The 12,719-nt window shown below is 37.2% G+C and overlaps 1 protein-coding gene across 5 annotated transcripts in view; it reads right to left on the reverse strand.

Annotated features, from left to right (window-relative positions):
- Positions 1-1,014: 1,014 nt before the first annotated feature.
- The window catches only part of LYRM7 (LYR motif containing 7), a 32,749-nt gene continuing 21,044 nt past the window's right edge, over positions 1,015-12,719 (reverse strand). For all 5 annotated transcript variants that reach the window (XR_001826439.2, XM_017532482.2, XM_037739938.1 and 2 more), the window contains one exon: positions 1,015-2,089. Coding sequence is in view for 4 of the 5 variants with exons in the window: in XM_017532482.2 (XP_017387971.1) it covers positions 2,019-2,089 (71 nt within the window). In the remaining variant the exon portion in view is untranslated. The remainder of the gene's footprint in view (positions 2,090-12,719) is intronic.

Consider the following 12,719-nt stretch of genomic DNA (forward strand, 5'->3'; position numbering starts at 1 on the left):
TACAGTGTAGTAGTTTGCTTTTTAGAATACTGATTCTCAGTCTTTATTTTGCAACATGCCAAGAACTCATGAATTACTTTATCTAATTAAACTATTAAATAGCCAGTTAAAATGCATTTGAAATATAAATAAATGCTTATAAGAATAGGCAGGGTGCGGTGGCTCACACATGTAATCCCAGCACTTTGGGAGGCCAAGATGGAAGGATCACCTGAGCTCAGGAATTTGAGACCAGTCTGGCCAACATAGTGAGACCTTGTCCTTACTAAAAATAGATTAACTAGGTATGGTGGCGCATGCCTCTAGTCTTGGTTATTTGGGAGGCTTAGGTGGGAGAATTGCTGAGCCCCAGGGGTCAAGGCTTTAGTGAGCCATGATTGCGCCACTGCACTCCAACCTGGGTGACACAGCAAGACTCAATCTCAAAAAATAAATAAATAAGTATATGCTATATAAGAATACAGTGCCACATCTTTCAGAATTTTGTGACAGTCGAGCCTGTTGTTGACATGTTGATGTACTTCACAGGAACTTTATTGTATAGTCTTACAGCATGAAAGTATACTATCGCATCTACCTATCTATATCAATATATCTTAAAATCTCTAAGCCACTATCTTTAATAAACATGTAAATTATTAGCCTCATCTGCTACTAATGATGACTGTAAGAAAGAAATCTGGAGATATTTAAATTAATGTGAATTAAAACTGGTACCAGGGAATTCAGGTTAAAGAAAAAAAGCTCAGTGATAAAATATTCAATAATACTAAAATATAGAATACATATTAAATTTAAATAATGTCAGCTAACTTTCCTCTAAATATGTCATTGAGATACTAAAATAACTGTAAGTCAGCACATTTACACAGTGATTATATACTGTGATGACATTCAATATTCTCTTATAAAGGCAAATTTCAAATTTGAAACAACTTTCATTTTTCTCTAGGTATAATTTCTAGATACATAACAATGCTTGCATCGAGAATCTTTCAAAAATTTAAAACCCTGTATCATCATCAAATGAGATAATTTATCAGTGAATGGGAGAAAACATACTATTAACTGAGAAAACAGAATGGCAAAGATATACAGATAAAAGAGAAACAAGAAAAATATTAAACAGGATTTTACAGTTCCTAGTGTTAGATGATAGAATGCCTGGCCCTTTGTGATACTGCCCATCTTGTCAAGGACAGGACATGTGGAAGAAGAGAGGACATTTAAGTTTCATTAATTAAAACAAAGAGAATGTAGCCATCTATTACATTTCACAAGAAAGTCTAACTTCGTCTAAATATAGCTAATTCTACTACGGCCATATTAAATAGTTTAATCAAGGGTCACTATTTCCACTTTAATTTGGATTTCTTTATTCCATAGTGACCCTAGGTGATTTTAATATTTTATTCAACTATTTTCAGAAGACTGATAAAAAATGTTTTTATAAGAATACAGAGATACTCTGTATCTCCAAAAAGAAACTGTACAATTACACATTAGCTGCAGAAAAAATCCCAGTGCTTTAGAAAACAAAGGCCACTTCTGCAGAGAGCTGGCACACACTGTGATTTTTTTTGGAACAATTTAATATTTTTCAGGACTAAATATCAGTTTAATCTAATAATTTAAATCTACTAATTGCATTTCATATGGGAAAAAAACTCACCAACTTATAAAAACACCACATTCTCAAATAGCTATGGCAAGACCAAATATTCATCAAGGTCAGAGAGAAGAGAATATATCTCCCTAAGCATTTATTTTGCTTTATGGCATTTGATTTTCAATGAAAATGAAATGTTTTCTTATCTAATTTCCTTTAGAAATACGTAATTATGTTCTTCAGTTCTCAGTAATGACCTTTCAACATGAAATTTAAATATGAAGTTATTCTGTAATTCATTCATCTTCAATATGCCAGTTCAGAGAAAGATGTCTACATTTCCAGGACTTTGCCAGTGTTATAGATTTTAAAGTTAAAAAGTGCAAAGACTTATTTTATCCTAGAAAACTCATTGCTTCTGAGTTGGTGTGTCACAATACGGCACATTTTCTATAAGAAGGTCTTTCCTAGGGACCAGTTCTGAAAGAAAAAAAAAAACAAAACAGAGAATAATTAACATCACTAAAATTAGAATTAAATGCAAGGACACTCATTTCCCCCTGAAGTTTATAATAGTAAAATGTCTAGTTTTAAGATAAATCTTCCAGGGATATTTTATTTCAGTTGATATCTAAGGTGGAGTCCTGGACTCTAATTAGAATTAATGGCATTCTCATTTCAGATTATATAAAAACATATATGATCAATTTAACCCTTTATCATTTATTAAATATAGCAAATTAAATAACTGAACAGAATTCAGCTAAAACTTCTATTATTAGCCATTTAATTACCAATTACTGATAATGAAAACAATTGGAAATTTTGCTTATACTATCTACTATATGAAAATCGAGACTGGTCTCCTAATTTAAAGATTCAAAATTTCATACAACAATGATTCTTAAAAGAGGGTGTTTTGGGTGGTCATATCAACTGGAGAATGCTACTGGAATTTAGAGGACAGAAGCCAGGGATGCTAAATCTCCTGTAATGTGTGGGACAGTCTGGTATAGCGAAGAACTGTCTTGTAAAAAATGCCCATAGTGCCCATGTTGAGAAACATCATAAAACAACAACAAAAACCTGTTAAGTCCTAGGTAAGATATCTTGCTGGAGTCAAGATAAAGCTCTTAAAATACAAATTTTTGGCCAGGTATGGTGACTCACGCCTGCAATCCCAGAACTTTGGGAGGCTAAGATGGGAGGTCTGGAGTTCAAGACTAGCCTAATCAACATGGTGAAACCCCATATCTACGAAATATTCAAAAAAATTAGCGGGGCGTGGTGGCACATGCCTGTAGTCCTAGCTACTTGGGAGGCTGAGGCAGGAGAATGGCTTGAACCCAGGAGGCAGATGTTCTAGTGAGCCAAGACGGCACCACTACATTTCAGCCTGGGCAACAGAACAAGACTCCATCTCAAAAAGAAAAGATATAAATTTTTGAGGAGATACATGATTTCTTCTTTTCTCCGGAAGAGCTGAACCTAGGTGAGCTGTCATACTCAAAAAATGCTCACATGACCTTTTAAAAAAATAACCTGCCGGCCGGGTGCGGTGGCTCACGCCTGTAATCCCAGCACTTTGGAAGCCCCAGGCGGGTGGATCACGAGGTCAAGAGATCGAGACCATCCTGGTCAACATAGTGAAACCCCGTCTCTACTAAAAATACAAAAAATCAGCTGGGCATGGTGGCGCATGCCTGTAATCCCAGCTACTCAGGAGGCTGAGGCAGGAGAATTGCCTGAACCCAGGAGGCGGAGGTTGCGGTGAGCCGAGATCGCGCCACTGCACTCCAGCCTGGGCAACAAGAGCGAAACTCCATCTCAAAAAAAATAAAAAAATAAAAAAATAAAAATAACCTGCCTATACTTTTTAAAACATCATGGTCATGAAAGACAAAGAAAGACTGAAGGACTGCTCTAGATTAAGGATGACTAAAGAGATACGAAGACTACATGCAACATGTGATCCCCAATAGGATACTGGTCACAGGGATTTTTTTTTTTTTCATTTCGTCATAAAGGGCATTATTAAGACAAATAGAAAGAGTTAAATGTTAGTATTACATCAATGTTAATGCGCTAGTTTTGATAATTATATTGCAGTTACATTAGAGAATGTCCCTGTATATTTAGGAAATATATATTGAAATATTTTAAAGAAATGTACTCTAAAGTATTTCTCCAGAAGCTCTAAACTCAAATGAGCTATCGTAATTTTAAAAATGCTCATTTTGGTGTAAATAGGCATTATGTCTGCAACTTACTCTCAGAAAGTTAAGGGAAAAAATTAGGAAAACATAATAAACCAAATATGGTAAAATGTTAGCACTTGTAGAATCTGGGTTATACATATATATACATACACACATATGTATAACCTACACATATATATACATATATATAACCTATATATATATATATATATATATACATATATAAAACCTATATATGTATATACATACACACACACATACATACTATATAGGGATATATATACACACACTATATACAAAAATATATATACTATATGTGTATTTATATATAGGTTATATATACACACATATATATGTGTATTTATATATAGGTTATATATATACAGGTTATACACACACACATATCTATAAATACTGGCCAGGTACAGCAGCTCATTCCTGTAATTCTGGCATTTTGGGAAGCTGAGGTGGGAAGACTGCTTCAGGCTACAAGTTTGAGACCAACTTGGGAAACATAGTGAGACTCTGTCTCTACAAAAAATTTTTTAAAAAATTAGCTAGGCATGGCGGTATACACCTGTATTCCTAGCTACTCAAGAGGCTGAGGCAGGAGGATTGCCTGAGCCCAAGAGTTTGAGGTTACAGTGAGCAATGATCATGCCACTGCATTCCAGCCTGGGAGACAGAGAGACTCTGTCTCAACAACAACAGCAACAACAACAAAAAAGCACTAAAACAAATTCAACCCAAAGTCCAACAAGCTGGTTTAAATAAGGGATTTCATTTTTCTCACATTATCAAGAAATACAGATTAAGGCAGTCCTGGGCTAGTGTTGTCCTTAGTGATACTAAAGACCCAGGCTCTTTCTCTCTTCTTGTTCTGCTACCTTCCATGAGTGTTTTGTCTTCGCTGCTGCTGCCATATTACATCTGCACTCCATGTGGGAAGAGAGAAGAGAAAAGGGTAAAAGGAGAGTGCCAGCTCAGTCTATTCCTTTTAAACAGGAAAACAATGACTTTCTTGGAAGTTAACACCCAGTTGATAGGGTTTATATAGACCAGAAAGGTGTCACATGGTCTGGAAAATAACTTTTTTTTTTTTTTGCTAGGTACATTGCACCCTGAACACAACTTTTCAGTTGGTAAAAAAGAACAGGAGAAGCCGAGCATGGTGTCCCATGGCTGTAATCCTAGTACTGTGGGAGGCCAAGGTGGTCAGATTGCTTGAGCTGTAGTCCCAGCTACTCAGGAGGCTGAGGCAGAAGAATCACTTGAACCCGGGAGGCGGAGGTTGCAGTGAGCTGAGATGGTGCCAGAAGCAGACTCTATCTCCAAAAAAAAAGAACAGGAGAATAGATACTGGAGAGGCAACAAGCACCACCCTTTTGGCTACGCAACATGCATCCTTCTTTCCATCTGTAGAATACAGCCACTTACTACCTGTCCCCTAAGGTCTCATCCAGACTGAAATAAAGTATTTTTGGTTACAGTGCTAGTTTTCCAGAAGGTCCTGCTGAGCCTCATTGTTCTATGATGGAGATATTGGGGAAGATGCCCTTCTTTGGGTCTTTAAAAGCTTTCATAGTCTACTTCCTGGTGACACGAGTTTAGGGGGCCAGATTTGGCCTTAACAAGTGAAAAGAGCTAGTCAGGCCTGGAGTTTCTTGGCAATAAAATTCACTCAAAAATTTTATGAGCTTCAAATTAGTTTCCAGTCATTTCCATGCACTAGTAGCCACAGAAAAATAAGCATGAAGACTGTCATCCTTTGTAACAGCCTCTACATTCTGTCCAATCCCCTAACCCTTACCTTAGTGGCCACTTCTTAAAGTAGTGAAGAATAATAAGCTCCAGTGAGTAAATGAATCATACATCCAATCTTTGTCTGGAAGAATAAGGAAGTCTTGAAGCACTGATCTTATTTCATGTTACAGCTCAGAATTCTCCTGTTTGCATTGGCTTTAGTTTTAGCGGATAAGAACAATTAGCATTTTTAACTCTCCAAGGTTCTAAATTATGGGACTTTTCAATCAATTAGGCTCTAGGCTGTAGACAGGAGAGTGCCTTTTAGCAAAGAAATATTTCTTTCTATCTCTGCTTTGCGGACTAGCTTAATCTGCATTCATCCTCCTTTTCAATTTTAATTATTATTATTAATTGTTGAGATGGAACCTCCTCTGTCTCCCAGGCTGGAGTGCAATGGTGCAATCTCAGCTCACTGCAACCTCAGCCTCCCAGTTTCAAGTGACTTTCCTGTCTCAGCCTCCCGAGTAGCTGGGATTATAGGTGTCCACCACCATGCCTGGCCAATTTTTGTATTTTTCAGTAGAGGTGTGGCTTTGCCATGTTGGCCAGGCTGGTCTGGAACTCACGACCTCAGGTGATCTGTCCACCTCGGCCTCCCAAAGTGTTGGGATTACAGGCATCAGCCACTGTGCCCAGCCAATTTTATTTTGCCTAACTCACATCACCAGGAAGTGGACTATAAAAGCTTTAACTGTCAGTCTTGGTTACAAGTCACAGAATCAGCCTCTGGCTGCTTAGAAGCTGAAAAGGCATTAAACAGGTTGTTTCAAATTGTCAAGAACCAGGCAGGCCTGAGACTAACCTTCTAGGGGTAATGACCAAAGCCATACCCCAAAATAGGTTAATGATAAAAACGGCTGCTCTCCTGTGGGGTGCCAGAAGAAACTGCCGCCATTTTTACCCTCATGGAACACAAGATGCTACACTTCTGATGTTGCCAGAAACTCAACTTTACTATGTCTGCTCTTGCCACCATACCAATGCTACTTCTCTTCTCCATGAGGAACCTGATCCGGAAACCAATGATGCTACTCCTGCCAGCAAAACAGATTCTGTGCTGAATACAGGTGAGTTTGCTTCACCTAATCAAATGCCCATGCCTGAGCTACAAAGGTAACTGAGGAACTGAAATTTTCTAGATTCTGTTTTAGAGATTTAGAATTCAGGCAGATGGAAAGTCTTGAAACAAAGCCGGGTTATTTGAAGAGTACTAAATAACCAGAAAACCTGTCAAATATCCACTATTCTGTTTCTTTACCCAATTAACCTTATTCAATAATCTTTGGCATCAAAAGATATTTTACAACTGAATTATTCTGTATCTATTAACTGTTAACTCTTTAATTAGGCCAAATGTACCACAAATATACCATTTTCACTCTAATTTTGTTTTATTGATTTTAAAATCCCTGACTTTGCTCTCCACATTAGATACTGAGTAGTATAACAGCATTAGTTTATTGATGATGACAGATCTTTAAAAAGGAACTGCATTGAGATGATGGTTTATTTCCTATACATTAAGCCCTTGAAATGCCTTATCTACTCTGGTCATACTAAATATATCAATAAAAAGCAGTTCCTTGAAATAAAGTCTTTATCTCAATTTTGGAACAAAATAAAAATTTAGATAAAGATTTTAAAATAAATTATTATGTATAGCATAGTTTATAATAGTGTGACAATCACAGAGATATTTTGAATCTGAATAATTTAAAGGACATTAAAATATTTCACACTGAAATTCCAGAAACACTTCTAAATATTTCAAACATGTTATGTATATTATATAAATGATAACTTCAAATTAAGGAAACTATAACCCAAAAGTATTTTCTTCTAAGAACCTTTCCCTAACTCATCAAGTTTGGATCTGCAGCTCTGCTTATGTGCCTCAAAAATCTCTGCCTCCTATCATGTCACTGAAAGAACTAGAACTGTACATTTAGTTGTCTGTCTTTTACATAGCACTCGAAGTTTCACTGGATAGGAACCAGATATGGCATCTAGCATAATAGTGATTCATTGTTTGTTGAGTCACATTAATATGTCTTAGAACACAAACCATAAGATAGCTTTAGACAATGACAAATCTAAATAAACCAAAAGGCAGAAGTTTAAAATACATCTCAAAAATGACTTCTTAGAGACTTTTTTTAAAATTGTATCATTCGTTTAGAAGTACATCCCTATTTTTCCTTACATAAATGCCAGAGAGGAAGTTAAAACATATGGATTTTACTAAAAAACTAAGTACCATAAAAAATAATGACCTGAAGTCCTGGGTTTTCTTGGGACCATCTTTACCATAAATTTATATGAATTAAAATATACAAGTTTGTCAAAGGACAACATTGAAACCAGGTGACTAATATGCACATTAGAAACAGGGTTTTGACAAATGTCAGTAATCAAATAGAAAGCAAGTATAGAATAATGAATAATCTGAGTATCTTCCTAACTCATAAAGGCTATGATGAGTGATATGAATAAAAAATTATGATTTATATAGATTCCTGCACCTAAGGGTAATATGAAAAACAGAAAAAATAGAGAACATTTGAAAATAAAAATAGTTTCCAAAATATTTTTTAAAGATTTTAAAAAGAAGGAATTATTTCAAATGATGAATTATCCTTGTAATAACTTTGAATTCACCTGCAGGGATAAAGGAAAAAAATGTTTTCCTTTTATTATTATTATTATTTTTTGAGATGGAGTCTCGCTTTGTCGCCAGGCTGGGGTGCAGTGGCGTGATCTCTGCTCACTATAATCTCCACCTCCTGGGTTCAAGAGATTCTTCTGTCTCAGTCTACCGAATAGCTGGGACTACAGGCGCACGCCACCATGCCCAGCAAATTTTTGTATTTTTAGTAGAGATGGGGTTTCACCATGTTGGCTAGGATGTTCTTGATCTCTTGACCTCATGATCTGCCCGCCTCAGCCTCCCAAAGCGCTGGGATTACAGGCGTGAGTCACTGCACCTGGCCTCTTTTTATTAAATTGATACATACTATAATATATGGACATTTAAAGGGCACAGAGTGATATTTCAATACATGTATATGTGTGATGATCAAATCAGGGTAATTAGCTATCTATGACCTCATTTATCATTTCTTTGTGTTAGGAATATTCAAAATTTGCTCTTCTAGCTATTTGAAAATATACAATAAATTGTTAATTATAGTCACCCTACAGTGGTATAGAACATTAGAACTTATTCCACCTAGCTAACTAATTTCGGACCCATTAATCAACCTCTGGCTATCCCCCTCCGACCCTTCCTGGCCTCTAGTAACCACTATCTGCTCTCTGTTTCTGTAAGCTGAACTTTTTTAGATTCCACATGAGTGAGAACATGCAATATTTGTCTTTCTGTGCCTGGCTTATTTCACTTAACATAATGTCCCCCAGGTTCATGTTTGTTGTCACAAATGACAAGATTTCCTTGTTTTTATGACTGAATACTATTCCATTGTTATATATATAGATATACTACATTTTCTTTGTCCATCTGTCGATGGATTCTTAGGTTGATTCCATATCTTGGCTATTGTAAATAGTGCCACAATAAACATGGAAATGCAGCTATTTCTTGAATACAGTCATTTCCTTTCCTTTGGATACATACCCAGTAAAGGAATTACTAGATCATGCAATAGTTCTAATTTTCGTTTTTGAGGAACATCTTTACTGTTTTTTATAATGGCTATCCTAATTTACATTCCCACCAACAGTGTATAAGAGTTCTCCTTTCTCCACATTCTTGTCAGCATTTGTTATCTTTTGTCTTTTTGACAATAGTTATTCTATCTGGGTGAGATGATATCTCATTGTGGTTTTAATTTTTATTTCCCTGATTAGTGATGCTGAGTATATTTTCATATACTTATGGCCATTTGTATGTCACCTTTTGAGAGATGTCTGGAAGTGATTATAAAAAAAAAAGAGAGGTTACTTAAGATAAGGAGTTCCCGCTGGGATTCAACATTTAATTTCCACCATAGATATTATTTGAATGAAAGAAAAAGAGAGATGGATTTAGAATTCACTCATGCATATAAGGTGATTATTCTTCCAAACGAAGTTTCGTTTTATAACTTTCAATTTCTATTATTTTTATTTTGGGATATTATATGACTTTTTTTTTTTTTTTTTGAGATGAAGTCTTGCTGTCTCGCCAGGCTGGAGTATAGTGGCGCGATCTCGGCTCACTGCAACCTCCACTTCCTGGGTTCAAGCGATTCTCCTGCCTTAGCCTCCCAAGTAGCTGGGACTACAGGCACGTGCCACCATGCCCAGCTAAGTTTTGTATTTTTAGTAGAGATGGGGTTTCACCATGTTGGCCAGGGTGGTCTCAATTTCTTGACCTCGTGATCTGCCAGCCTCAGCCTCCCAAAGTGCTGGGATTGCCGGCATGAGCCACTAAGCCTGGCATTACATGATATTTTTTAGAAACATACAATCACAATTCTCCATTTTTCTAAACAAGAAGCAGAATTTTAGTTCTTGTCATTTCTATGAGACAGTGTAAACACTGCTAAAATATTTTGAGGAACTGTGCTTAAAGTAACTTTTAGAAAGAGAGATTAAGGAATCAAATTTGTTACATTTTGGACCTATACAAATAAAGTAGGAAAAAAGATATATATGTGTGTATTCACACACACACAGACACATACACCCACACAGAAAGAATGAGGCTATTATTAAGGCAATCGATATTAATACTCCTAAAAGAGTCAAAATATTTAATTGTGTGGGAAAATTAAAATATACATAAAACCAAAGGATAAAAAGAAATCTAAATCAATATTCAATATTGTTATATCTAAAAACAGGCATTTGAAATATAGATACTAAATTTTAGTTATTTGAAATAACCTAAAACTTTATTCATATAATAAAAATAATACATATATGTGATTGCCTGTAAAAAATGTTGTCTATACTACACAGAAACTCTAAAGATCATTATTATGATAAAAGCTGATGACTACACATTTTAGATTTAGGATTAACTACGTTTGCTGCCCTTATAAACATAACTCAGATCAGCCAGGTTTAGTGGCTGAAACCTATAATTCCAGCACTTTGGGAGGCCGAGGTGGGTGGATCACCTGAGGTCAGGAGTTCCAGACCAGCCTGGCCAACATGGTGAAACCTCACCTCTACTAAAAATACAAAAATTAGCTGGGCATGGTGGCAAGCTCCTATAATCCCAGCTACTTGGGGGAGCGCTGAGGCAGGAGAATCACTTAAACCTGGGAGGTAGAGGTGGTAGTGAGCTGAAATTGTGTTACTGCACTCTAGCCTGGGCGACAAGAGCGAAATTCCATCTCAAAAAAAAAAAAAACAGGCCGAAGTGGCAGGTCGGGCGCGGTGGCTCACGTCTGTAATCCCAACACTTCGGGAGGCCAAGGTGGGCAGATCACAAGGTCAGGAGTTGGAAACCAGCCTGGCCAATATGATGAAACCCCATCTCTACTTAAAACTCAAAAATTAGCCGGGCATCGTGGCAGGTGCCTGTAGTCCCAGCTACCCAAGGAGGCTGAGGCAGGAAAATCATTTGAACCTGGAAGGCGGAGGTTGCAGTGAGTCGAGATCGAGCCACTACACTTTGGGCTGGGCAACACAGCAAGACTGTGTCTCAAAAACAAACAAACAAACAAGCAAACAAAAAACCACCAAAACAGAAACCACCCCCACCACCAAAACAAATATAACTCAGATCTAATAATTTTTTTGTGTGTGTGTGACAGAGTCTGGCTCTGTCACCAAGGCTGGAGTGTAGTTGTACAATCTCGGCTCATTGCAACACCACTTCCCAGGCTCAAGTGATCCTTCCACCTCAGCCTCCTGAGTAGCTGGGATGATGGGCACATCTCTGTGTCTGGTAAATATTTTGTATTTCTGGTAGGGACGGAGTTTCACCATGTTGCCCTGGCTAGTCTTGAACTCCTGAGCTCAGGTGATTTGCCTGCCTTAGCCTCCCAAAGTGCTGGGATTATAGGTAAGAACCACAGTGCCCAGCCCAAGATCTAATAATTTCTGGTAAGTCCCCATTAACTAAAAGTAACTTTAAAAATCCTTTGGACTTACACTACCTGGTAGAAAAACCTAGAATAAAGCTGTAATAATCAAGACACTATGGCATGTGATGCAGGACAGAAAAACAGATGGAAGAGATTATAAAGTCCAGAAACAGATGCACACATATATAGTTCTTTGATTTTATGACAAAGGTGATCCTATAGAGTAGTATGGGAAAGAGTGGTGTTTTCAATAAGTTTTGCCGGATCAACTGGATAGTCACATGTAAAAAAAATAAATCTTGACCCCTTATCTCACACCATATACAAACCAACTCTAGTTGATATAAACAACCAAATGGAAAACATCAAACAATATAGCTTTTTTTTTTTCTTTCCAAGATGGAGTCTCACTCTGTTGCCCAGGCTGGAATGTGGTGACGTGACCTTGGCTCACTGCAGCCTCCATTTCCTGGGTTCTAGTGCTTCTCCTGCCTCAGCTTCCTGAGTAGCTGGAATTATAGGCATGCACCACCACACCCAGCTAATTTTTGTAGTTTTAGTGGAGACAGGGTTTCACCATGTTGGCCAGGTTGGTCTTGAACTCCTGACCTCAGGTGATCCACCCGCCTCAGCCTCCCAAAGTGCTGGGATTATAGGCATGAGCCACCATGCCCCGCCTACAATAAAGGTTTTGGAAGAAAGCATAGGAGAATCTCTTCATGATCTGGCTTGAGCTAGGCAAAGATTTCTTTAATAGAATTCAAAAGTACTAATTATTTAAAAAATTCATAAATATGACTCCATTAAAATTAAGAACTTCTCATAGAAAGATAACATTACCAATGTGAAAAGGAAAGCCACAAAGTAGAAAATTCTTGTAATACACACATCCACCAAAAATTCTATATTCAAAACATATAAAGAAATCCTTTAGGCCGGGCGCGGTGGCTCAAGCCTGTAATCCCAGCACTTTGGGAGGCCGAGGCGGGTGGATCACAAGGTCAAGAGATCGAGACCATCCTGGTCAACACGGTGAAACCCCGTCTC

This window comes from Cebus imitator, unplaced genomic scaffold (assembly GCF_001604975.1).
Source record: "Cebus imitator isolate Cc_AM_T3 unplaced genomic scaffold, Cebus_imitator-1.0 Scaffold76, whole genome shotgun sequence".
NCBI classification, from domain to species: Eukaryota; Metazoa; Chordata; class Mammalia; order Primates; family Cebidae; genus Cebus; species Cebus imitator.